Source organism: Pongo abelii, chromosome 7 (assembly GCF_028885655.2).
Source record: "Pongo abelii isolate AG06213 chromosome 7, NHGRI_mPonAbe1-v2.0_pri, whole genome shotgun sequence".
NCBI classification, from domain to species: domain Eukaryota; kingdom Metazoa; phylum Chordata; class Mammalia; order Primates; family Hominidae; genus Pongo; species Pongo abelii.
In genome coordinates, this window is record NC_071992.2 from 70,867,861 (window position 1) to 70,895,185 (window position 27,325).

The window sequence follows — 27,325 nt, forward strand, 5'->3', positions numbered from 1 at the left end:
ACATGTGTGTGATTGCCATTTTGGTCCACATAAGTTGTCAAGGGAGCTTTCTTCAGCAAAATTTTAGGCAAACAGCCCAAAGGGAACTCTGAAAGAATAATTTTAGTACTGACAAACAATAAATGTTAAATAAATGCTAAATACCAATTTTATCTCCCAGAAACAAGCAACTAATATCCTTTTTTGAATTCTAAACTCATCTGGATTCAAGTTTTGATGCATCATCTTTTGACTTTTTTTATTTAAAATTTCTATCCTTCCTCTAAAGATACAAAAGTTTCAAAACAAACCAAAAACCTAGATTTTACATTTCAACAATATTGTCCTAGAGCCAGCTATTAGACTATTAATCAAACGAGAAAATACTTATAATTTGAAGAAAAAATGTGATAGCAAATAGAAAAGTCTCATCTATTAAAATTTCAGGAAGATCTACATTATCTAAAGCCATTCTATAATTTTATTCATATATTTTGTGGAATTCACATATCTTATTCTTACAGCAAACATAACACTGTAGGCCACAAGAAGCTGCAGTACTATTGTTTAATTAGCAGCAAATTAATATTTTAAATCTGGTATATGGACAATAAATAGTCTGCTTCTTTGGATGTGAATGTTTAAAATGTAGTATCACTGCAGCTTCATAATGTGATTGCTATTTTACAGAGCTTATACACACAAAAAATATGATCTTTGTCTATATTTTAGACAAATACAACAGTAGTTTGTGAATACATTTTAAGTACATGATATACATGATAAGCCACTTGATTTCCCAATATTACAGAATAGCAATTTTAAATGCAATAAAAATATACAAAATTCGGCCTGGAATGCAGATTTTTTTCTTTTCTATTTTGACTCAAAACTTTATCATTAGAACATTTTTAGAGTACTAGTCCAAACACTTTTTCATTAGCTAAAAATACAATTTCAGCAGTCCAGCTTATGTTCAGGTATGATGCAATCCGTTTCCTAATGGATTCCCAGTTTTTGTTAAATTCAAAGGGCTGTTAGTAACATACAGCATGTTCTTCACTCCACACCCTATTATAAAGCCCACTTTCCATTGTGAGTCACAGTCACCTTGTGGACAAAAGCTGGGTTTGTTCTGGTAACATTTGCATGTCCGAGATCTCCTTTTGCAAGTGCACATGAATACATTGTGGTGGTGTAAAAGTTTGTTAATGACAAATTAAGTCACAGTATAAAAATATATTGTACACTTTTACACCTAATGTAGTCCTTTTTCTATGGATAAAAAAATATGACTGAATGAGACAGAGAAGTTTGTAGCACCATGAAGAGTTGTAGCCCAAGTTACATTAGCAGCATGATCCAACATAATATTGAAGGAGTGTTTCTGAGAAGATAAACATTCATTCTGGGTCATCTGTACCACTGAAGCTTATATAATGAAGTGTTTTATACATTAGCAATAGTTCTGTGTCATTTCTAGGCTAGATAACATCAAAAGACACCGCCTTCCATCCTCAGAGGGTTGACAACATCATAGAAAGGCCCTAAGTGCAATCTGAGTGTGCCTTCACCAATGCTGGTCGCATGATCTTCTTTTCTATGATCCCAAAGAAGCTCCCTATGGGTTTTTAGCACAAAACTACACAACTTATGTAGATCTATGTGATCACAACAGACTATCTGTGTTGTAGACATGGCTGCTGACACAGTGTGAGAAAAACAAGACAAATTCAACTTAGGCACACATTTATCAGAACTAACAGCCAGCCATTGCTAATGACGAATACTAAATATTTAAAAGATCTCCTCCAATGTCACATGGATCTCAGTAGGCTAGAAGCAACTTGGGTGAACTGGTATTTTTTAACTTACGTACTGGGAAGACAGTGTGCTTTGAGACACGTAAACCTTGTAAAAAAATAAACCATTGTAAAACCTTATGAAAAGACACACACTGATTCTGTGCAATATAGCAAATTGATAAGAAAACACTGTAAAAATGTACCTGTTTAAAATACCATCTACCATTTTTGTACACAAAGCATTATATATCAAAGGCCTACATATATATCATCTAATGGCACTTGAATTATAATAAGTCTTAAAATAAAAGGCATAACCTATAAGAAAGTTTCTGTAAAGGTTTAGATTCATTTTGAAAGTGCTATATCTTGTAATATGTGTAGTATAGAGGTTGACCAAGCTCTATTTTTTAAAAAAATATTGGCCTATAATATGTGTATTGCTCACTAGATGAACGATCCTGAAAATATGTACTCTTTAACATTCATTATTAGCTTAATAAAGCAATCGGCTCTGGCTCATGTTTCAGTCAGTATATGGTTTTTAAAAACCGCTACTGTCCAAATTAACACAATATATCACTATATTCCACAAATGACTAAGAAAAAAAAAACACAAACAACAAATAGGCAAAAATACACAGCTTGAAAGAAACACTAAATGAAATTAAAAAGTTGCACACAGAGTGATGCATAATCAGCCAGGAAAATTGAAGTTTTAAAAAACTGAACTTGGTAATAGGATTTTAAAATGAAAGTTTTAACAGTGATCGATAACTATAAAGGTACTTGTATACATCAATGGATAGCATTGCTTACAGTGCCAAGATCCTTCCACACTCACACTTCCGTGTTTGGTGACCTAATTTGTACATACATGTGGAAGTGAAACTGAATGAGGTTCAATATCTTGTCTGAGGTCCAAATTCTAAACTACTTTTATTTAATGTTAATCCCTTTTTTTTTTTTTTTTTTTTTTTAACCAAGCTAAGGCACTACCAGAAATTTCAAGGATAATGATTCTGGCCACTAGAGAATGAAAACAGCATTGGCAATACTTATTTTTAATCATATCTAGTTGACATAGAAACAAACCATCTTTTTCTAGGAAAACAAAAGCCAATTCTGTGTTACATCCTTGTTAGAACATTGTGCAATTCAAATAAGCGAGTCTGCCTCATCTTTAATAGAAATTCTCTCAAAAAGGGTTTAGTGACCACTACAGTCAATTTTAAAAACAAATTAGCTGAATTCCCTCTTACTCTGAAGTGTTATTTCAAGTCTGTGGGGGCGGGAACAGGCAAAGAGGTGTACACATGAAAATTAAGACTCCAAAATTTTAACACTGGTACCCTGAAGATGTGCCTCCATGTATTTGAATTTCATGCAGGGCAAGATTTAAGTATGTATGTGTGTGTGTGTGTGTGTGTATATATGTGTATATATATATACACAGACACATACACACACACATACATATATGGCGCTATTCCCCATTTCCAAAATGCTTTACTTAATAAATCCTGGTACTCCCTTTTTTAAATTAGCAGTGAATACAGCCTACTAAGGCCAATGTCTCAGTTCACTAATTTGATGACTTCTTAAGTACATTTTAAACAGAATAAAGTAGTGCTTCCACACTTGCTATTTGTGATTTCTATTTAAAAATAGGTTTTCTATTTGTGCTCCGTCACCAATTTTTTTTCCTTTTATACGGTGATTAAAGCAATATTGAACACTAATCATTCAACTAAAGATTTAGGTAAGCAATCTGTTTCATAGAAACTAAAGGAAGCAGTAATGAAGCAGAGCGAAAAGCCTACTTTCAGAACAAATATTCTCCTAACCAAAAGCTAGGAGCAGTTTGAAAAATTTAAAAATGTACTTCCTTATTAACATATATAATTTTAATGCCTTTGGAACACACTTTTTTAATAAATGTAATTTTTCATAATAAAATTTAAATACATAAGTATAAAAACTACTGCTCCAAGGATTAAAAAAATATAGGAGCATGATAAAATATCAGGAGCCAAAGCTCCTTCAGAGAGCAACTTTGATTCTATGAAGTGCGGGGGGTGTGTGTGTGTGTGTATTATATATATATATTGAAGCCCCCATTTACATTATTACAATTTACATTTCTCCACAAATTATACTACTCCCAAATATTTTAAATAATGTATTATATTCAGTAATCTGCACTCATTTTTAGAAATTCTTGGTAAACATTGCAATCTGCAGTGATAACTGGCCCTACAAAAAGGAAAGAAGTTTCCACATAGGGCTAATGAGTGCTCAGAAATATTTTTCTTTCTGTTTTTTTTTAAAGAGATATATACTCTTCTAAAAACCTCCCACCCTTGCCCCCATCCCCAACGGAGAGGGTCCTAAAATAAGGTGTTAACAAGTGCGTAATAGATATGTGTCTTAGGTTAATGTCCCAACTGACCCTTAGAAAAATATATTAATTAGACCTTTAAGAAGATTATGTTGGTTGTCTAATGTGAGGAAAAGCCTATAATTATTCAATGAATATAATATATTCTCAATTGTTATTTTCATGTTAACCAAGATAGGTTTGTTTTACTTTACTTTGTTACCCTCTACAAACTCAACTTATTTGCAATACTCCTATCATTTCCCAGAGATGCATGAAAGTGGGATTTTACTGTATATATTTCTAGTCACTTAAAACTTTGTGGTAGTTCCTCAGGTAGTTTTCTAATGCATTTAACTTCAAATTCTCCATCCAAAATATTGCAAGGAAAGATGGATTCACATTGAATCAGAAAGATAACATGGGAGTAGGACTGTTGTTTTTGTTTTCTGCTTTTGGTTCTTAAGGGAAAGAAAAACGTATCAAATTCAGCAAGAAATGATATAAGCGATATGCTTTTACTTTACTTCTAAAAAGTCCAGTTTTTAACCCTGGCTCCAGGGGCCATGATCCCTAGACAAGTTCCCAAACGTAACCATGTGCTTCACGTCTATCTTCCTGCTTAGAAGTCTGTCACCCACAGAGGCTGAGTCAATCCACTGTGGGATAAACACACCTCATGGCTGCAGTTTCCACAATGGCTCTAGATTATGGACTAACCGTGGACCAACAATGAAAATAAATTGCTGGCTGCACTTGACCCACCCCTTGGATGTGAAAGATGGAAAAGACTAAAGAGATCTACCTATATATCGACTCTGAAGACCCCAATGCCATACACTAGACTATTATTAAATGAAAAGATAGCATGTTAAGAAGGATGAAACACGACAAAATATCCTGTGTACTAATTTAGGGCCAACTATTAAGTGACACGAAATGCCATGTCACCTAACAGAGTCTCTTTTTGCTATAAATACTGATGCTTTGTGTTTAGGGTTTGTTTTCCTTAAAGGCTCATAATAAAGATGGCAAATATTTTAGCCAGACAATAGCGAGTCTTCAGAATATACTGATCTGAAATTATGGTGTATCTAACAAACATTTGTTATCTTCCCAAACTGGACTCTTAATTCATTTGAAGCACTTGATTATTAATCCATTTAGAAGCTAGTAAGAAAATTTAAACCCTTGAGTTATTCACAAACATTTTATACAATTTACATTCTATTGCTAAATTTTTTAATGAGCCAGATGTCAAAAGGTAGAGCCACTGTTATTAGACAAAAATGAAAATTTTAAGATCTAAAAGTAATTTGAAAATGGGATTTGTAAAAGTTTACTACTAATAATGGCTTTCCTATATGAAAAAAAAAAAGTCTTAAAATGTGACAATTGGCAGTGAATCAGGACAAAATACCCAGGTAAACTTAACTGAACACAAATGGTTCCAAAGCTCAGTTTAAAAGCTAGTTTCTATTTTATACTGGCTTAATGAAAATTTGTATTATACAAAAGCAGAAATTTTTATACTGTTTTAAAGTAGGCACTAAAATAAAAATGGTCATCTAGGGCACGGCTACACATACATTTCTGTAATGAATCCATGTCCCAGAATCCTACTGAAAAGCTTGATGGAAACGTGGGAGGGTGGTACTTGTGCTTAAACTGCTGGTGAAAGCTGCTGACAGTGAGTGCAGAGACCCAAGCCCTATAGTGTTTGCAGGATCCTGAAGATCCTGTGTTTGTGGGGGGAGCTGGGAAACAGAAGAATGTGCTTCTTCCTGGGAATAGCTCATTCCAAGGCTCCCCACTGATAGAGGATTATAGGGAGGACCATTTAAAGGTATGAAATTAAACAACTGAGAAAAATCCAATGCTGGTGTGTTTAGGGGGTCACTGATGGAGATAGAGCTTTTGGATAGGGAGAGGTCTCCTGCACCATCATCTAGGGACCCAATCTGAGGATCCAACCCTAGCTTAGATGATGACGATGCTTGAGAATCTTGGGATGAAGAGGGCACGCCACCTTGTAACTCCATCAGGTAACTCTCAATTTCCCCCTTTAATGGCTGTTCTTTTTCAGGAATAGAAATTGCATATGAGGTAGAACTGAACGGATATTTGAAAGAAAGGTGGTGAGAGGGATGAACAGTGTCCATATCTATTGGGCATGTCATTCCCAAAGGTAAAGTTGTGATCATTTGGTGGGCAGATCCCGAGCTCTGCATGGACTGAAATGGAGTGTTGTAGAGGTTTAACTGCAAAGTGTTTGTGAATGGCTTTGATAACAGTTCACTGGAAGGTAAGGACATCACCGGAAGGAGCTCGTCTTTTATAGGCACAGACACATTGCAGGTAAATGGGTCAAGGAAATCCACTGGTTCTGTTTTGACCTTCAGAAGCTCTTGATTGTGACTCTTCTTCATATGTCGAGTCAGGTGATCCTTTCGCCCAAATCTCTGTGCACAATACTGACAGAGGAAGTCCTTTCTTCCAGTGTGCACCACCATGTGTCTCCGGACATCCTTTCGGGTGTAGAACCGGCGATCACAATGTTCGCACTGGTGCTTTTTTTCTTTAACCCCACCAGACGACTTGCCTGCATGAGATTTAAGGTGCTCCAGAAGCACTCCCGTGCTTTCAAAAGTTTGCAAACATACCTTACAGGTGAGGTCACCACTTGTTGCGGCATGCAAGGCCAAGTGACGTTTAAATCCAAGCTTGGTATTGTAGTTCTTGCCACATTCTTCGCACTTAAACGTCTCTTTGTTAGGGTCGTGCGTATGGAGGTGATTCTTCAGATGATCTTTCCGGTGAAACATTTTCTCACAATAATTACACTTGTGGGTTTTCTCAGGAGAATGAGTAGCCATGTGCCTTTAAACACAGATGTAATCTATAAGTAGTTATTATGACAAAAATGGCATGTATTCACTTTTCAAATGGAAGCTAAACTACTATGCTAACACAGAATTCCCTTAGTAATGGAAACTGTTTAACTTAATATATACCACAAGGATAGTTAATATACCTAATTACTGCAAAACTTGAGCCATTTAAGTTGCCACTTTAGTTTTTGCTGGTTTCCAGCCATCATTACAAAAGCAAATGAGCAAGACTGAATATACTCACGTAAACGTCCTTACCCTTTTCTTGTTGTAATTTCTTTCTACAAATGGAAATTCTACTCATTAAGCATTTTATTTTAAAAAGTCCAAAGACACTAACACATAAAAGTATGTGATTTAGAATACTAAAAACTAACCAATGTCTAATCTACTTAACATTTCCTCTTTGCAAATTAGCTGAAAAATGTGTATACAAATACATACGTTTACAATGGCTTCAAACAGCCAACATAAGAGAAAATATAATCTGAAAGACAAATAGAGTTTAATACCTTTGTAATTTGTACTTAGAAACAAAGGCCTTGGTGCAGTCTTGTTGTATGCACTTGTAGGGCCTCTCTCCTGTGTGAGAGTAGGAGTGAACCTTTAATTTCTCAACACTGTTAAAGGCCTTGTCACACAGTTGGCAAGGAAAGTTTTTTCTTGGTTTGGTTTCACCACGCTTACGTTTCCCTGAAGGGACTTTCTGGGTATCTCTTACTTCTGACAAATCACCAGGAATGACAGTGGCCATCGCAGCCTAAACCAGGCCTTCTTGTTGGACACTTGGGAACTGCCCAACTCCACTAAATGATATAGCTTTAGGTGGCTTCTCAAGTTTCATGTGGTCGTAAAAGAAAGCAAAAAGGGACTGGAAAAAAAAAAATAAGAAACAACTAGTTTGTAACTAAACTCAATTTTTAAAAATTTTATTTGCTATGTGATGCTTTTGAATTAAAAAAGAAACCAATAAAATGGATTCAGCTGGTCTAATGTAATATCATCACATTACATTAGAAACCCCATAGGTTTCTTTATATTTGTCAAAATACATAGAAATGCATTGCTCAGAATGAACAGTTCATACATACCCTGAAATTCCACTTGACACATGTTTTACTTAGGCATAGCAGTAGTGATTTCAGGAACTCTCATGAAGCATCAAAACATGACTCTAAAAAGTGGCATTATTAAGCTTCAATTTTTACAAAAGGTGAGAGAACATAAAATCTGACTAAAAACGTTTCAGCAAATATTTCAGTCTCTAAAAATCAGTTTGATTTGTGCATGTCAGCTCTAGTCAGACTGCATTATAGGAAAACAGAGATAAGCAACTGAAAACTCTTTTAGGCACCTTGTGAACCATTGAGTCTTTGGAAGAGGTACTTCACGGACAGACACTAGAGGCCTGAAAGAGTTGAATGCACCACCCGAAGTGATGCATTATACCAGTGTCATCATACTCTGAGGGATTCCTGAGTCAAGAGCAGAAATGATTCATCTTCCTAACAAATACAAATTCTTCAAATAGTAAAACCTTTTGATGTTTTATTAGGTGAAGAGCATGGCTCTTTGTCATTTTGGGAGAAAGACACGGTTAATATAATTTTCCTCATCGTTTTTCACATCACAAAAATTTTAGGCACACTGAGGTTAGTAGGTAAACGAGTCAGCAGGCATCCCCGAGAGCTGAGGGCATTGGCCTTTGGACACACCTGCAACCCGTGTGCAGCAGACCTGTGTGGACTTCTGACATGGCACACAACACATCATCAAAGAGGTGTTTAAGGTTGGTAAAAAGGTGTGTCAGAGTTTCAATGTGTTATTGGTGCTGTGAAAAAGAATGAAATGTACATATTGTAGAGCAAGGAGTATATCTTTTTAAACAAAAAATTTAAAAATGAATTAAAACCTTTAAAAATTCATCAACAAAACAGTAAATATTATCGACTCTGTTTCTAGGGTAAGAAAACCAACTCCTCAAAGATCCAATTCCTCAACGTTTATAAAGGCTAGTTGAGTGATGTACTTATTTTCTTTTGAGACAGAGTCTCACTCTGTCACCCAGGCTGGAGTGCAGTGGGGCAATCACGGCTCACTGCAGCCTTGACTTCCCTGGGCTCAAGCTATCTTCAAGTGCCTCAGCCTCCCGAGTAGCTGGGACTGCAGGTACATGCCATTATTCCTGGCTAATTATTTTTTATTTTTTGTAGACACAGGGTCTCACTATGTTGCCCAGGCTGGTCTTGAACTCCAGGGCTCAAGCAGTCCTCCAGTCTCAGCCTCCCAACGTGCTGGGATTATAGGCGTGAGCCGCCACACCTGGCCTGTGATGTACTTTTAAGAGACCACAGAAATAATACCTGCAACCTCTTTTAAAACCAAGTTCCTTATAGCACCTGTGTTTTGGCACCAGACTGACACTGACACTTGCTGTCCCAAGCTACTACCAAGCTACTATTAGACTGACTTTCACGGATTCCAGTTATACTTTCGCAGGAGCTCTAAATACCTACATTTTTGTAAAATTAACTGTATGTTACAATAGGCCTAACTTTAATACAAAGGCTGTTTCTAAACAGGCAAAATACAGCAATTATCCACTCACTTTATTAACACAGTAAGGCATATGGGTAAGTTCATCAGTACTTGCTTCAAGTATATGTCTTTATTAGGTAGATACAGGCAAGGCCTTTGTGCTATTCAAATGGTCTAAAAATTCGCCTTGCTGTTTAAAAGTGACATTAACACAATGCAACTGACATTACCAACGGTAACATACGTTCTTTTTGTTTTAGATTTTCTGGGTCTCAAGGACTTCTTGCTCTATTTCTGTTATATTCTCATTCAAAAGCTAGCTCCTCTGCTTCCCTCGGAAATATCTAAACAGCTACTCTGCTGTGACCAGTAATGACACTATAAACTGGTATAAGGCATTCTACCAAGGCAGGAAACAAACCTTAATTTTCATTATTTGATTTCCTAACCTGATACTTTTACGCACCTATTTAGAACATCGTGGGAAACAAACTGATCATTTCCCAATTGCAGAATCTACATGGAATGCAAGTATCTAAATCCCTGTATATAACTAATATCTGAAAATACTTCAAAGACTGGTCATATTTGCCATTGTGTTATAAAATCCAACCATAATGGGCAAAGAATTCCAGTTAAGAAAAACAACTTCTAAGTTATTAAAAAAAATTATTAGAAGTGCACCAATATGCAGTATACAAACATTTGATTGTTACTAAAATTGGTGATAATGAATATGGAGTAACAAATGAATTCTGTTATCTCTGGATGTACATACTGAGCAATGAAGATTGCACTGATTTCAAATATTACACTTTTCTAAGACCAGCTGAAATTTTTTCATGGCTGATAATACCTTTTTATTTTAGTATATTACAAAACTCAAATTAATTATCATAGGTGCATTTCAAACTATAGGATAAGGTTGTGAGCTCAAAATCTAATAAAAGACCACATTCATAATATGCATATCAGTCAAATACTTTAAAGGTGCATGCATAGAATTACAGTGATTTTTAGTTCAATGCATACCTGATTACAGATGGAAAAAGCCTCAGACTTTGATCTTAGCCAGTCCCATTGACTCTTCGTGGAAGAGAGTGGAATCCAATCCTTCCCATTTTGGCCAATCTATGAAAAAAAAGTGAAAATGGACTATCCTCTAAATGGAACTGGTATGTAAATGATGGAAAATACAGGATAAAAGAATTGCAGTTTCATGGCACATGCTTACATTCCATACTCTGCTTACGAGTCATGCATTAATTTTCACCAACTACATATGTTTATTAGGTCTAAGCACATTTACATGACCAAATAAATGCATAAATAAAAAGTATTACCTAGATAAATAGCAATTTGTGATGCTGAATGACTCCCCACTTCTTTCCCAAATTTATTTATTTCTAAAATCTGACTTACCTACTGAAATGGATATTAGGGCTACTGTTTATAAACCAAATGATCAAAATTTTATTAAGTTTATTAATATTATGGAAGTGACAATCTTAGGCCCCTTTCGGAGGGTACATCTGGAGCCACCGAAAGAACAACAGGCTCCCGGTGAAACCACTCATGCCCATACTGTGCACACTAGCACAATGGGGGCCTCTCAGAGCTACACTTTTGCTATCTGCAACACCTGCCAATTTATTTTTCAGGATGCTGCAAGGATGGCTGAAATGTAGCAACAACTCTGCACTCTTTAAGATTTCAAAAGCATGCAAGAGAAGTTACATATAGATTTGCTACAGAAGACAGGGGTGTTAGGAAGAGAGCATCATTTGGTTTAAGAGGTCATTGTTGAAAACTCTTGAAGTAGCTTATAATGTCTATCAGTAGTATGATCATTAGTAGACTGAGATCAGACACAGAAAATAATCTGTTAATTCTTGATTGTACAAGTAAACATGAAAAGAATAATGGTCAAAAGGCAGAATAATCTAGAATCACCTATTGTAGAGAGCACAAGGCATGAGAGATCAGTAAACTCAGAGTATTTTAAAGATGAACATTCAGAAATCATGATTATAAAGGGATAATTAAATCAAACAGTTAAAATAACAGATATGTTAATGACAGGTTAAATAAAAATAACTTTCAGATTCTTAACACAAATCTAAAAATATCCCCTGTAATAACACTTTCATACTTGAAGAATTTGATGATGTCTAAATAAAAGATTTAATAGAAGGCATTCAAGCATCATTGTAAAAATGCCAAGGGTATATCTGAAAGCAGCATTTTTTTATAGTTTAAAAGACAAGAAAAGCAAAAATTTAGACCTATAAAAGATATTTTAAACATTAAAGCAAAAGCTCCATTCTTTTGTAAAGCACAGGACATGCATAAATGGAAGAACGGAATTCTGCACATCAAAGTTACAAAATAATAACATTAACTTTGTAAATACTTACTTGCCCAGGGCACATACTGAGTTTTTTGTAGGGTAATTAAGAATATGAAAGACCATTTTGTGTATTATGTTATTTTAAGAATATAAATACCTGACACGTGTGGAGTGTTTTCATCTCTATTATCTCCCTGGAATTCAGTGAATCTGAGAGGTGGATGTGTTTACCATCATTGCCATTTTAAGGTGAGAGGCCCACAGAAGATGAACAACTTGACAGCATGTGTGTGATAAAGAAGGGATGAATGCCCTAAAACCGCGACTTCACTTTTATTCTACTGTTTTCTATGACAAGGCAGGTTAGCAAACCAATTTGCAAGTGGATAAATCCTGTCACTATACTTAAAAGATCAAAAGAGGAGATAATGCCTATTTTCTCTTTTAGAGCTGCCAAATATCCAAAAGGAAATAAATTTAAGACTTAAAAAGTTTAAAAGACAGTTTATAAAGGCAGTTTTAAATAATTTAAACAACTGTTAATGTAAAGTAATAGCTAATACATCTGTCTGAGTGGAAAACGATTTGGGTAGAAACAAATTGAAAACCCAAGTTAACTAGTAAACAATAAGTTTATGTATTTTTTCCTTTATTCTCCAATCCATATAAATTTTATTGCATTCTCAAATACATTCATAAAATCTTTATGCTTATTGTTCAATGGCATTTTAGAATAAAAACCTTTAGCATCTAAGTATTTCAACACAGTTTAAAATTATGTATATTGTGACATATTCCAATAGTCTAGAAATCACCCATACCATGTATTTTACAGTCTAAAATAACACAGCCAATCATTTTACTTTATTTTATCCCAAAACATAATCTTTAATTTCTTAATTTCCCTAAAATGAACCTATTTTGAGTTCTTATGAGTTGCCAAATAATTTCAAAGTTCTGCTAAATATTTCCCCCCAAAAAAGAAAGCAGGACTGGTTAGAAATTATTCTTTGGATTGATATAATAAAAAATATACAGTTTGTATTTATGTAATCCTAACTGAAAAGTTAGATAAAATTATCTGTATATTCTCTTGTATAGGATTAAGAAAAACTTAAAAAGCACCAGGAGTACTATTCTGAAAAGTGCAACAGAACTTGGTTTTGTACTCATGTTTTTCTTTTCTACTTAAAAAAAAACAAAACTCACAAAGATTGGTTATTGTGCTTTTCAAGTGATGAAAATTCTTCTTTGCCTTGGTCTGATGAACTGTGAACCAAAGTAGAAAATACATACACCCATTTCAAATCACTCTAAGATGAACAGCAGTTCAGAATACACTTCTAGTTTTTGTTGGTACCAGAAGAAGCAATTTTTTCCAGGGCAACTTTGCATACAGAAACAATAGAGAGAGTATGGTGTGTTTTGTGCACACACACTCAGATTTATCTTCCGATGTTTTACATTATTCTAAAACAGTGACTCATATAAAAAACTAACAAGCCAAAATGAGTCATACATCAGAGGGTCTACTAAAATCAGTTCCTATGAGATGCCAGCGAAAGAATAGGCCTGTATTAAAACTGCTTATTTTAAATTCCATAGTTCTGATAATCATTTTGCTAAGAGCTGTGAATTGTTTCACTTACCTGCATCAATAATTATTTCATATTTAAAAGTCAAACATAGATTTTGCTAATTAAGGGCAAATACCATCAAGCATCAAAGCTTTATTCTCCTGTATGCTTACAAGATGCCTTTAGTAAGTAATTCAGAAGATGTCAAAAAATTTCCTTAAAACAGGTTTTTCATATAGAGTAAATAAAGTAGGTTGCAAAAGGAAACTTACCAGTTCTTAATATTGTAATTTACATGTATGAAACACAAGAGAGTTTTGAATAATGTGAAAGAATCTATTACTAAGATAACCCAACTGAAGGCAGTCAGTTTTGAAGTAAGGGCAACAGTATACTTAGAATATTTTTAAGAAACAACTTCGGTGTTTCTGCATAATTTGTAAATTTTTATAGCATTCACTTTCCATAGGTCTGTAAAATCACTTATTAGTGAAAAATAACAGGAAAAAAACTATCTTATAAAAACCTAAGAATGAAAAATCAACTGCAGACGGTACAGGGGCAGAGAGGTTGTGCCAGTTTTATTCACTGTTGTTTCCCATAAAAGGCAATTAAAATAACTGTTGAATGAATGAAAAAAATTAAAACAGAGCTAAGTGCTTACAGCATCACAGTGACCACAGGCTTGCTTAGTCATCGTAATAGACATAAGACAGAATTTACAGGTGACCCTCTGTATTTGTGGGTTTTGCATCCATGGACTCAGCCAACCATGGATTGAAAATATTTTTTAAAAACTGCATTTGTATTGAAAATGTACAGACTTTTTTGGTCATTATTCCCTACGCAGTACAGTATAACAACTATTTACATAGTATTTACATTGTGTTAAGTATTATAAGTAATTTAGAGACGATGTGAAGAGTTCATGGCAGGATGTGCATAGGTTATATGCAAATACTATGCCATTTTATATCAGGGACTTGAGCATCTGTGAATTTTGGTATCCCAGGGAAGTCCTGAAACGAATCCCTCATGGATAGCAAGGGACAACTGTGTGTATCTATATTCAAGTCAAAGACAATGTAGTATGAACACAATTTGGTCCAACAAATTGAATAAGCTAATAGAACAGTATTTTTTTTTTTTTGAAACTAAGCAGCTATTTGAAAAGTCTTAGATTAAAACAATAGCAATTGTAATAAAAGGTTATCTAAAAATACTTATTTTGCCTCAGAAAACAAGCATTCTCTAATCTTAATACTAAGAAATCAACTAATACAAGTAGATAACATCAGTCTGGCTCCCATTCCTAATAAAAATTTCCAAAGTGAAAACATGCCTGATGCCTGCATTAGTCCTTGGTATGGGGCAGGAAGGACGAGACTCTCAGTTGGGGCTGCTGGTCCCTACAGAGGGGAACAGAAAGGAGCTGGAGCAACTACTGTGAAGCAGGAGACATAGCCAAGACATGCACCTAACTCGCCTGAGTTTACCGCAGGTCCCCAAAAATGTATTTTATAACTGGATTGTGGAAAACTACAGTATTTACTTTCCTAAATTAGATGTCATAGTTAACTAAAGTTAATCAAAAATAAGGATGCCCTTTTTGAATTATTGTGTTTTATATTTTTAACTCATCTTGAGCAATTCATTAAAATATAGTTCTAGGACATCTTTTTGAAATTTACCATAAAAATTAGCCTTACTGATGTTTAGAAATGTTTTATATTTAGTATACAGCTAATAAAAACTAATTGAAAAGTGAGAAGTGAGGGGAAAAATGGCATAACTTTTTGTCTGTAAGAACCAACAGGAAAAAGTCAATGAATTCCAAAGTGGAATCAGAAAACTCCAATATCAGTTCTCTTATCTGTACAAGCAAGATGTTCCTTTTCAGGCCACTCATTTTCTAGAGTAGCCAGAGAGAATGAACAGATAACCCAATGAAGAAGGAGTATCAAGCAAATTTTATCTCCCAATTCAGACATATTTTCCTTGGTTATTTATTTTATAGAGCAAAAATGCCACGTTAAGTTAAAATTTTTTTTTCTCTTTTGAAAACTCCCTTTTCTTTTCTTTCTTTCTTTTTTTTTTTTTTGAGACAGGGTCTCCCTCTGTCACCTAGGCTGGAGTACAGTGGTGCAATCTCGGCTCACTGAAACCTCCAACTCCCAGGTGTAAGCGATTCTCATGCCTCAGCCTCCGCAGCAGCTGGGATTACAGGCATGTACCATCATACCCGGCTAATTTTTTGTGTCTTTAGTAGAGATGGGGGTTTTGCTATGTTGGCCAGGCTGGTCTCGAACTCCTGGCCTCAAGTGATCCACCCGTCTTGGCCTCCCAAAGTGCTGGGATTACAGGCGTGAGCCACCATGCCCAACTGAAAGCTCCCTTCTAATGATCCACAACTTAGAAGCACTTCATTTTAACTGCTATGTGGGGTGGGGGTGGGGGGTTCCCTATGATTGTGTATTTTTATCAAAATAAAAAGACTTAAAAATACAATGGGTGGTACAACACTGAGATATTTTCATTTTCTTCACATAGGGCCATTAGTATTTTCAAAGAGGAAATGAAAAAGAAATTGTGCAAAAGGGAAGCAATGATGCCTCAGAGAGCAAAGGAGGACAATTGTATCTGAATGCAAAGTAAGATTGCTTAATCAATACTCTATTTTTAGATAATTTCCTGTGCTTTTTTTTTTTTCTATAAAACAGTCCCAAAATATTGGTGATCTGGGTCTGATTACAAAGTAGGTAGCCCACAGGTCAGCTCAATCTGAAAACTGCATGTATCCCAAATTGTGGTAAGTTATTGATCTTATTACCAGTAACTGCTTAAGTTTCTGGGGGTACAACAAAAATGTTTGACACCAACTATAAAAATGTTCACAATGAAGGACCCTAAACATCTGGAGAACATGCCTCCATTCATGTATAGTAAATTGCCTAATGCTATTAAAATCGCAAATACAGAATAATCCAGATTTCATGTCTGAACTGTCAAGCACCCATACTGAATCTGTCTATAAATTCAAACAAAAAGACAGACATCAGACACTTTATAAGAAAAGTGCTAAAGAAAGAAAGTTTTACTTAGCTATAAATATAAGTTTTACTTATCTATAAAAGCTCAAGCAGAAACTAGTTTTAAGCCATCTCAAAGTAAAGTGTACTTTAAAGACGGGCTTGTGCTATGGCATAAATATTGTGTATGTGCTGATGCTTGAGTAGCACTAAAAAATGTAATGAAAACAGAATTCGTGGCCTGGTTCAGGTCTGCACATACCATCCATCTGTCCTCCCTAAGTTATGCTCATGTGCATGTCCAGGATAAAATCACTTCCAGAAACAACCATTTCTATTTATTTCCACATAGTTAAGGGTAAACAGGATCAGTTCTAGGCAAAACCGTCATGTCAAGGGTAGCCGCTCTCTCCTCTGCCTCCAGAGGACCCCATGTACTCTCCTGGCTGGAACAATTAGAAGAGATTAGTTATCTATATTCCTTGACCAATTCTATTCAAGGTCATTACCTTGAAAACCTTACCTCTCTGAACCTTTCACCCTTAATATGGACTGGAAAGCTCTTCTTGAAATGACCTGTCTGACATGTCTCTCCCCCAGCGACAGTAAATTCATCTGCAGGGATGCTGTTATTCATCCTCGTATCCCTAGCACCTGGTCAGCACCCTAGCATGTAGCAGACATTTGATAGACATTTGCTGAACAGAACTGAGGTCCCTTTAAGGAAATTTCAGGAATCAAAGCTAGCAGGTAAATATGTTTCAGGTCTCCTGAAATTTCAAATTGGTTATAAAGCAAGCTCAGAAGACAAGCCCCAGAGAAATACATGGTTAGTTTGTTTTGGCAGAGAGGTAGGAACTTAGGGAAAACACCACCGCCACCTAGGAGTCCGTACTGCTTCTGTGTCCCCAGGAGAGGCGTCACCTGCTTCGGCAGACCTCAAAAGCCAGGGAGTCTCAGGCACGTGCTACCCAGAGCCCACCAAGCACGGATACAAACCTGGGTAGCACTCAGCCAGCCTGGACGTTTAGAATACTTCTGCTTTAAATGTCCTGTTCCATAGCTCCTTAAGCACATGGAACCTGTATTGATCATGATTTATCATTTAGAAATAGCCAGTGAAGTTCTATGGGAAGGAAAAAGGAACAAAGTAAAATTCAAAATCTTTAAAAGAGGGTAACCTTCATGTGAAAATAAAATGTGAGGATCATGTTTAAAATATCAGAGAAAATTTTCAACTGATTACAGATATAGGAGAATAAAAAAGGAGAAAACCTGCATAAATTTAGTTTGGCTAAGTAAAACTAGTCATTTTTCCTTTTTCTAGCTACTAAAAAACAACTTCATTGAAAACAAGTTTAAAAACTACAGTAAAGTAGAAAAAGAAAAAAAAAATCCATAACCCCTAACACTAAAGATTTTTATAGTATACAGATAGCTAAAATTTTTATAGTATACAGATAGCTAAAATATTTATAGTATACAGATAGCTAAAATTTTAATGCTAACGGTGTTGATGCTTAAACCCATAGAATGTTGTTCTTATAGAAAATTTTAGCCCGATTAATTCGTGTACCTTTGATTTGATCGTCAAGCTCTGTTCATGTATCTTGTGAAACCCTGCCCAAGGCCTCCTTTCCCCCATCTGCCATCAGTGAAGAGTTCAGGAGCCCATCCCCTGGTATCTGTCACAGCCACCATTGGTTTTTTTTCAGTCTCCCCGTCCTAGGGCTGGGGGTCCTGGCCTCTCAACCTCTACCCTATCTTGAAGGTCGTACTGACAGACTTACCTGGTACCAAATCCACGTGTGCCTGGATTTCCAAGTATTGCTACACCTTGATTCTGTGACACTGAGCTGCGCCTACAGGTTGGGAAATCTAGATAGCTTGTGTGTGTCCTCTTCCCAACAATGCTGGCAAATTGCTATTGTTGCATTGGGTTCCTTATTCTAGCATCTGCCCCATCCCTGTGAGCAAGTCTAGTACTCCTCTCCACCTGCCCATAGGTAATAGGATCCCGCTCAGGAGACAAAAAAAAAAAAAAAAAAAAAAAAAAGTATATATATATATATATGGGCAACATGGGATAGTGTATCACTGTGCAAGATTTAGAGAAAGAAGAGCTTAAGAGTACATCTGTGGGCTATCTGGGGAACAGGAACAAATTAAGTTTTTACAGCAGCTATGTGTTTTGTGCAAAGAGTGAGGAAGATTGCTCCTTGCTAGTATTTCAAGCCTCCCATTCAACCACAATTATTACTGAAGTCCCCATCACAGTACATACTGATAGACCCTAAGATTGTAAGTGGCATGCTTATTATGTGGCATGCTTTTCAAAGCTTTTAATATTATATCTTATAGTATTTAGGAACTGGAATAATTAATCACTTTGAAAGTCATGCCATATAATGATAAAAGCCACCTACCTGAGGCCCTGCTCCAAACTCTAGCAAGGCAACCTTATTAATAGACCGTCACAGAATGAAGCATTCTGGGTGCCAAATACGGCCAAGGCAGCACCAAGAGGCAACCTAAAAAGAAAAGAAGAGTTAGTTTTAAATTCCAAAAGTCAGGCCAATCTGGTTAATGGCATATGAACCAAACTGCTTTTAATTCATTATCATTTATTCACATTCTTTGCACTTTATTGAAAAATGCATCTTAAATCCTGTTAAAAATGTATAGTACATAGAAAAATGAAAAGTACACAAATTAATATCCCTAGATTTATATATTTCCTCTGGAATCACAGTTATCTAGATTATTCACTTTTTTATTTTGATAAATTATTTCAAGTTTACTGTCATTTCTCAAAACTGCTGCTTATTTTCTTTATTTATGTTCTAAACACACCCATTATCTTCTCTGCAAAAGGCTTTCAGAAAAACCTTTTGTGGTGTCTATCTTGTCCTTAACAATCGCTATGGGAGAAATCTTGCCCCATGAGTGCTTTCCTCAGTCAGAGACCAGGCCACCTGTCCACAGAGAAGGGTGCAAGCCACTGAGCGCCCTCAAGCAGAGGCGGAATAAGGGGCCAGGGACAATTTCTGAGCTCTTGAATTAGTCTTTATGATGTGATTATTGCTTGTTTTCAATTAATTCCCAGGTCATGTCCATCCTCAACGACATACAAAGAAAATGCAAAATGTATTCTGAAGTATTCAATGTTTGCATCCGTCTGTTGGTGCAGGTTATGAAGACCGATCTCTAGAGATATTAACTAAGAGAGAAAAAGAAGCCACAAGTTCTATGCAGAAAATCACCTGCTTCATTTCCCTACAACAGAGGGTCAAGGCTCAATTATACATGGTTACCACTCTACTAAGACGATTATCTGACACTGATGGAATAAACATTACCAACACCTATTACGTATGGTACCCATCTGAGTTACTGTGGGTATAGACCGACATGATCCCTGCTCCGTGGGAGCACACAAGTTAGTTGTGGCTACAGAATATATACCTTTTGTCGTGCAGAAGCTCTTTAGTTTAATTAGATCCCATTTGTCAATTTTGGCTTTTGTTGCCATTGCTTTTGGTGTTTTAGTCATCAAGTCTTTGCCCATGCCTGTGTCCTGAATGGTATTGCCTAGGTTTTCTTCTAGGGTTTTTATGGTTTTAGGTCTTACGTTTAAGTCTTAAATCCATCTTGAGTTAATTTTTGTATAAGGTGTAAGGAAGGTGTCCAGTTTCAGTTTTCTGCAAATGGCTAGCCAGTTTTCCCAACACCATTTATTAAATAGGGAATCCTTTCCCCATTGCTTGTTTTTGTCAGGTTTATCAAAGAGTGAACAGGCAACCTATAGAACGGGAGAAAATTTTTGCAATCTATCCATCTGACAAAGGGATAATATCCAGAATCTACAAGGAACTTAAGCAAATTCACAAGAAAAAACCCAGTCAAAAAGTGGGCGAAGGATATGAACAGACACTTCTCAAAAGAAGACATTTGAAACATATGAAATGTTTCAAACAAACATAAGAAAAAAAGCTCATCATCACTGGTCATTAGAGAAATGCAAATCAAAACCACAATGAGATACCATCTCACGCCAGTTAGAATGGCAATCATTAAATAGTCAGGAAACAACAGATGCTGGAGAGGATGTGGAGAAATAGGAAAGCTTTTACACTATTGGTGGGAGTGCAAATTAGTTCAACCATTGTGGAAGACAGTTTGGTGAGTCCTCAAGGATCTTGAACTAGAAATACCATTTGACCAGCAATCCCATTACTGGGTACATACCCAAAGGATTATAAATCATTCTACTATAAAGACACATGCACACGTATGTTTATTGTGGCACTGTTCACAATAGCAAAGACTTGGAACCAGCCCAAGTGTCCATCAATGATAGACTGGATTAAGAAAATGTGGCACATATACACCATGGAATACTATGCCGCCATAAAAAAGGATGAGTTCATGTCCTTTGCAGAGACATGGATGAAGCTGGAAACCATCATTCTCAGCAAACTACCACAAGAACGGAAAACCAAATACCACATGTTCTCACTCATAAGTGGGAGTTGAACAATAAGAACACACGGACACAGGGAGGGGAACATCACACACCGGGGCCTGTCGTTGGGTGGGGGGTGGGAGTAGGGGAGGGATAGCATTAGGAGAAATACCTAATATAGATGACGGGTTGATGGGTGCAACAAACCACTATGGCACGTGTATACCTATGTAACAAACCTGCACGTTCTGCACATGTATCCCAGAACTTAAAGTATGTATATAAAAAAAAATATATACCTTTTGTCAAGTTAAGAAATATAAATGTTAAATAAGATCTGCCATAAGGTGGTATCAGAGTGACAAATCAACATTTAAAAACAATATTATATGGTATAAAAAAGTACCACGGAAGGTCAGAAAAGGAAAAGAGTACTATGGATATTTGGTGATTTTTGCCTTCAAAAATGTACAATTAAGAAAGATAAAGAAAAAAGTGCGTGTGTGGTTGTAGGGGAGGGCATGACTGCCAAAAAAGAAGTCAGAGATTAGAACCACAGATGATTAGATTCTAAGATGACCTTCTGGCTACCGTGAAGCGTAATTTATACATGCTGTACGGATTCAGATGAGAAAAGTGCCCAATGGGCTGGACTGTTCACACTCTTGTACTCATTATGAGATGGATCGAAAGCACTGAGAACAGCAAATGCTTGGGGAGGTAGGACGGGAGAGGGAGGAAAGGAAGTGCTTGTTTGAATGAGACACAGAAGATATGTGTTGGAGTTATCCAAAGCAGAGATGAAAACCAGCAAAAATAAGATTTACTAGAAGAAAGTCCACTTACGTGCCTAATAGTATTAACAAAAAGAGATATGAGGAAGAAAGACAATGATAGTTGTACAGACAACTCTTACAGAGACAGATTCAAGCCAAGTTACTGGTTAATTGCTGATAGGGCCTAAAGATCACCTCTATGAGGCAAAATCAGCTAATTTAAGGGGAGAAAGAGCAGAGATAGAACTTTAAGGAGAAGGAAGAAAAATGTGGCGGAAACCATAAAAAGATAAAAATGCTAAGAGCTACAGAACTGGCCCATAGGTTCACCACTTAAGCATGAGGACGCCAAACTTCAGCAAGAGAAGTTACTGGGTGGGGCGGGAGGGAGTGAGAGAATGGGGGCAGGGAGAATGAGAATGTGTAAATAAGGATAGCTCATTGGGTGATAAGGAAATGACATCCAACAAGAGGATGTTTTCTTTCTAGGAGCTTTGCACCTAAAGAGAAGAGAAAAACAAGGTAGAGGGAAACTCAAGATCCCAGAGGGAGAGACTAGAGAATGCTTCCATGCTGAAGATAAAGAGGCGGGGAAGAAAGTGGGGCATTCTTGGAAGAATCAGGGTAGAATGGGATCTAGAGAAGATGGAGAGGCTTTTGCCCTGGATAAGAAAAGGGGCTTCTTTATCAAACTAGACTTAGGAGGGAGGTATGTTCATCCTGCTAAGTTTTTTGGTAGCAAAGGCAAGAAATGCATGGAGTTTGCTCACCTTGGCCAGTGCTGAGTAGAAGGGTCCTATGTCTGGGAAGAATGAGAAAGGAGAATGGCACTTGGCTAGGGGAAAAATATTTGCCTTTAAGAGAAGCACAGGAGTGTCCAGGGTATCCTTGAGGGTTTTACAAAAACAAACAAAACTTGCAATAAAGGATTAAATTGCTTAGTTACTGCTGATGGGAGTGTAAATTGTTGAAACCTTTCTGGAATATATTGTGCAACTATGTAATCAAAGCCATATAAAAGTTAATATATGTTGACCTGATAATTCATTTAGAAAAATTTAAGCAAAAATAAAAAATATTTAAGTATAAAGATGTTCAAAGTATATTTTAAGATTAAAAATTGATAATGTCAAAAGAGGTGAAGTGTGATATGCATGTGATAGAACAGCTATGCAGCCATTAAAAACCATGCAGTTAAAGAATATTAAATCCTACGGGAAAGAGCAGTTAAAGAATACTAAGTTACGTGGGGAAAGTTATAATGTTAAAATTGTAAAAAGCAGGACATACAGTAAGCATTTACACTATTATTCCAATTTTTTAAAAGTATGCACTTAAAACTAGCTCTCCTTCTCCCAATACTGTTAAATGTACCTGGGTAAATTACAAACAGAAGATTAGGAAGATATAAGCTTTATACTTTTCTACATTGTACAAATGTCTTTATAATCTTTATAATGTCTTTACAATCTTTACAAATGTCTTTATAATCAGAAAAAATTATTTCACCAAAAATAATGTTTTTTTAACAAATGCTGCTGGAAAAGTTTGATATCTACACATCAAGAAAATGAAATTGGAATCACATCTCACACCATATAGAAAACTTAACTCTAAATGGATCATGAACCTAAGTGTAAAACCTAAAACTATAAAACTTCTGGAAGAAAACAGAAAAATTTCTGTGGCATTCATTTAGTCAAAAAGTCCTTGGTCACAACACCAAAAGCACAACCCATAAAATAAACACACTGATAAGTCAGATTTCATCAAAATGTAAAACTTCCCCACAAAAGACAATGTTAAGAGAATAAAAAGGACAAGCCATCAGAAGATTAGAACATCTCTGCAAAGCAGAGATCAACTGTAAGTTGATAAATTACTTGTATCCAGAATATATAAAGAACTTCCAAAACTCAACAATAAAAAAACAACTCAATTAACAAATGAGCAAAAGATCTGATCAGACATTTCACCAATGAAAATATATGAATGGTAAAGGAGCACACGAAAAGATCATTGATCATTAGGGAAATGCAAATTAATACCACAGTGAGATAATGCTATCTACCCATTAGAATGACCAAAATTAAAAACACTGGACAGTATCAAGAGCTGCTGAGAATGTGAAACAAACAGAATTCCTATCTACCATGGACAGGAAGGTAAAACTGGTACAATTGTTTTAAAAAACAGTTTGGCAATTTATTTAAAAGTTGAACATGTGTCTACCATATGACACAGCATTTCACATCTAGCTATTTACCAAGAGATCTGAAAACACAGGTCTTCACAAAGACTTGTTCATGAATATTCATAGTAGCTTTGTTTATAATAGTCAAAACTAGATGCAACCCAAAGGTCTATCCTTGTGTGAATGGATAAAATCAGGTTTTAGCTGGGCACAGTAGCTCATGTCTGTAATCCCAGCACTCTGGGAGGCCAAGATGAGTGAGCGGCCAAGGTGAGTGGATCATTTGAGGTCAGGAGTTCGAGTCCAGCCTGGGCAACATGGTGAAACCCCATCTCTACTGAAAATACAAAAATTAGCCGGCTGTGGTGGCGGGCGCCTGTAATCCCAGCTACTCGGGAGGCTGAGGCACGAGAATCACTTGAACCTGGGAGGCGTGAACTTGGGATGCTTGAACCCGGGAGTCGGAGGTTGCAGTGAGCCAAGATCATGCCACTGCACTCCAGTCTGGGTGACAGAGTGCGACTCTGTCTCAGAAAAACAAAAACAAAAACCCCAAAACAAATAAACAAGTTGTAGTATATTCCTATAATGGGCTACTAATCAGCAGCAAAAAGGAATAAGCTATTGATGCATACAGTAACATGGATGAACCTCAAAATAAGCAGGCTGAATGAAAGAAGTTGGGCAAAACAAAGAGTACATACTGCACGATTCCATCTATACAAATGTCTAGGAAATGCAAGCTTATCCATAGGGGACAGGAAGCAGATCAGTGGTTGTCTAGCGACAGGAGGTAGGATAGGGAGGCATCCATCACAAAAGGGCATGAGCAAACTTTTAGAAATGACGGATATGCTCACTATGTTGATAATGGTGATGCTTTCAGGGATGTATGCATATATATGTGAAAACTGCAAGCACCCTTTACATATGGGCAGTTTGTACAATATCAATTATACCCCCCAAAACTGTTAAAAAGCAACAAAATGGCAGAGTTTTCATATTATAAAAAACAAAATTAATGAGGATGAGAAACTCGTCATCATATAAATTTACAGAAGTATGAAAATAAAACTTTCTGCAAACTGATAAACTAAAAGCCTTTAAGTGCAATGACTCAAAATGACTAAAATCTCTCCTTCCCATTCAGAGGGAGGGAAAAAAGAGGAAAGGAATATTGGCTTAAATGTGAGTTGCATTCAGTCCTTACTAGAAAAGGATATATATCTAGGCAGGTTTTAGAGCCACATTCTCAGCTGTCAAACTTGGAGGAAGCCAGTTCGGTTCACCTGTTGCGTTATGGGCTGGCGTATCACACTACGTGATTTAAAGGCTCCAAGAATACATCTAACTGGAACTGAGACCTACAGATGATAAATAGTTCTGGGATACGTTCCATTTATCAAATACCAAAGGAAGTACCCCCTGAAGTGTTTCAATTCAGCCTCTGCATAGTCTTTTAAAAAATGTTCATTAGCAGATGCTTTAAAGAAAGAAGTCCCATGCTAATTGATAGGCTTGCCTTTGATTAATTCAATAAAACAAATGAAGTAACACAGAAGCCAAGATAACAAAAGAACAAGAATTAGCCAGGCATGGGCAGGTACTCCAGGTATAGGGAGTCACAAACTGTATGGTGGGTCTAGGCAACTTCAGGAGATTCACTGTTTTTGGAGCTAAGAGCAAGAGAGGCAGACTGGCGCTCTGCAGGAGACAAGAAGGGTGAAGGAGCCATGGACGTGTCATGTCAGAAGGGGCTTAAACTTTAAAAATTATTTGTATAATTTACAAATTATCTTAAGTGTAGGTGCCTATACAACTTGCTTCCCCAACTCCTATACCCAATGCCTTAGATTCTTCAGAAAGCAACCAATCTTTGTGTGCCTTTGTTGCTCTCCGAAACAATTAAGTGGTCATTCTCCTTTCAGTTTCTAATTAGGTTATTTTATTCATTTTTATTTATTTTTATTTTTTTTGAGATGGGATCTCACTCTGTCATCCAGGCTGGAGTGCAGCGGCACAATCTTGGCTCACTGCAACCTCCGCCTCCTGGGCTCAAGTGATCCTCCTACCTCAGCCTCCTGAGTAGGTAGGACCACAAGTGCATGTCACCACGCCCAGCTAATTTTTTGTATTTTTGGTAGAGACGGGGTTTTGCCATGTTGCCCAGGCTGGTCTTGAACTCCTGACCTCAAGCAATCTGCCAGCCTTGGCCTCCTAAAGTGTTGGGATTATAGGCGTGAGCCACGGCGCCCAGCTGGTTAGCATTAAAAAAAAAAAAAAAAAGCGACCTTCCTAAATTACTATTATTACATTATTTTGAGACCAAGTTTCACTCTTGTTGCTCAGGCTGGAGTGCAATGGCGCGATCTTAGCTCATTGCAACCTCCGCCTCCCGTATTCAAGCGATTCTCCTGCCTCAGCCTCCTGAGTAGCTGGGATTACAGGCATGCACTACCATGCCTGGCTAATTTTGTATTTTTAGTAGAGATGGGGTTTCACCATGTTCGTCAGGCTGGTCTTGAACTCCTGACCTCAGGTAATCCACCTGCCTCAGCCTCCCAAAGTGTTGGGATTACAGGCATAAGCCACTGTGCCTGGCCTGACCTTCCTAAATTATAAACTCACTTAAGCCTTAGCAGTGTTTGCTGACAGTTAATTAACAAAATGGGGTTCAAACCCATCAATGCAAAGTCCCAGCCTCCCCTTTCTTGAAGCTTCAGCACCAGGATCTGGGGTGGCCCCTACACTGCATGACGACACACTCCTCAGTTTGCCCCCATTCCCCTGGTCTCCTTCCCTACTGCGATACACAGATGTGTTACAGAGAGAAGGTCTTTCCATCATCTCAGGCAGTATAGCTCTGGAAATCACCTTTGCAATGCTACTTTAAAACTCTGACTTGGAGAGGGCCCCAAAACATGAATCCTTGCCCTCATTCAGAGCCTAAAGCAGTGCAGGGGAATAGCAGCAGAGGGGCGAAGGCAAGAATCAGAACTAGGCTTGAATCCTGTCTGACCTTCACTATCTGTGTAACTACTTTCAATGATGTATTTAGTCTCTCTTCAGCATTTTCCTCTGTAGGATGGGAAAAACACTTACCTTGCAGTAGTGTGTGAATTAAAGTGATGTATGTAAAGTCTCTAGCATAGTTCTGAGGGCTCAAAATGCAAAGCTATTATATTCAGAGTGTTACTCAGAAGTAAGTGCTGCCCTGGCCTGATATGGATTTAAAAAATAAGGGTTTGTTTTTTTTGGGCACAGGCTCTTATACAGAATCACAGTCAATGGAATCTTTGAAGGACAAACAATGAATACTTCCTGAGAAGAAGGCTCATATA

The 27,325-nt window shown here is 36.7% G+C and overlaps 1 protein-coding gene across 5 annotated transcripts in view; it reads right to left on the bottom strand.

The window, feature by feature from the left end:
* Nucleotides 1–221: 221 nt before the first annotated feature.
* Nucleotides 222–27,325, bottom strand: part of PLAG1 (PLAG1 zinc finger) — a 50,659-nt gene continuing 23,555 nt past the window's right edge. The window contains exons 2-5 of one of the 5 annotated variants that reach the window (XM_024251613.3): nt 18,976–19,080; nt 10,626–10,724; nt 7,568–7,926; nt 222–7,044 (exon numbers count right to left, since the gene is read on the bottom strand). In XM_024251613.3, the coding sequence (XP_024107381.1) occupies nt 5,784–7,044; nt 7,568–7,809 (1,503 nt within the window). In that variant the 5' untranslated portion in view covers nt 7,810–7,926; nt 10,626–10,724; nt 18,976–19,080 and the 3' untranslated portion in view covers nt 222–5,783. The other 4 variants (XM_009243818.4, XM_063726656.1, XM_024251614.3 and 1 more) reach the window with 4 other exon arrangements.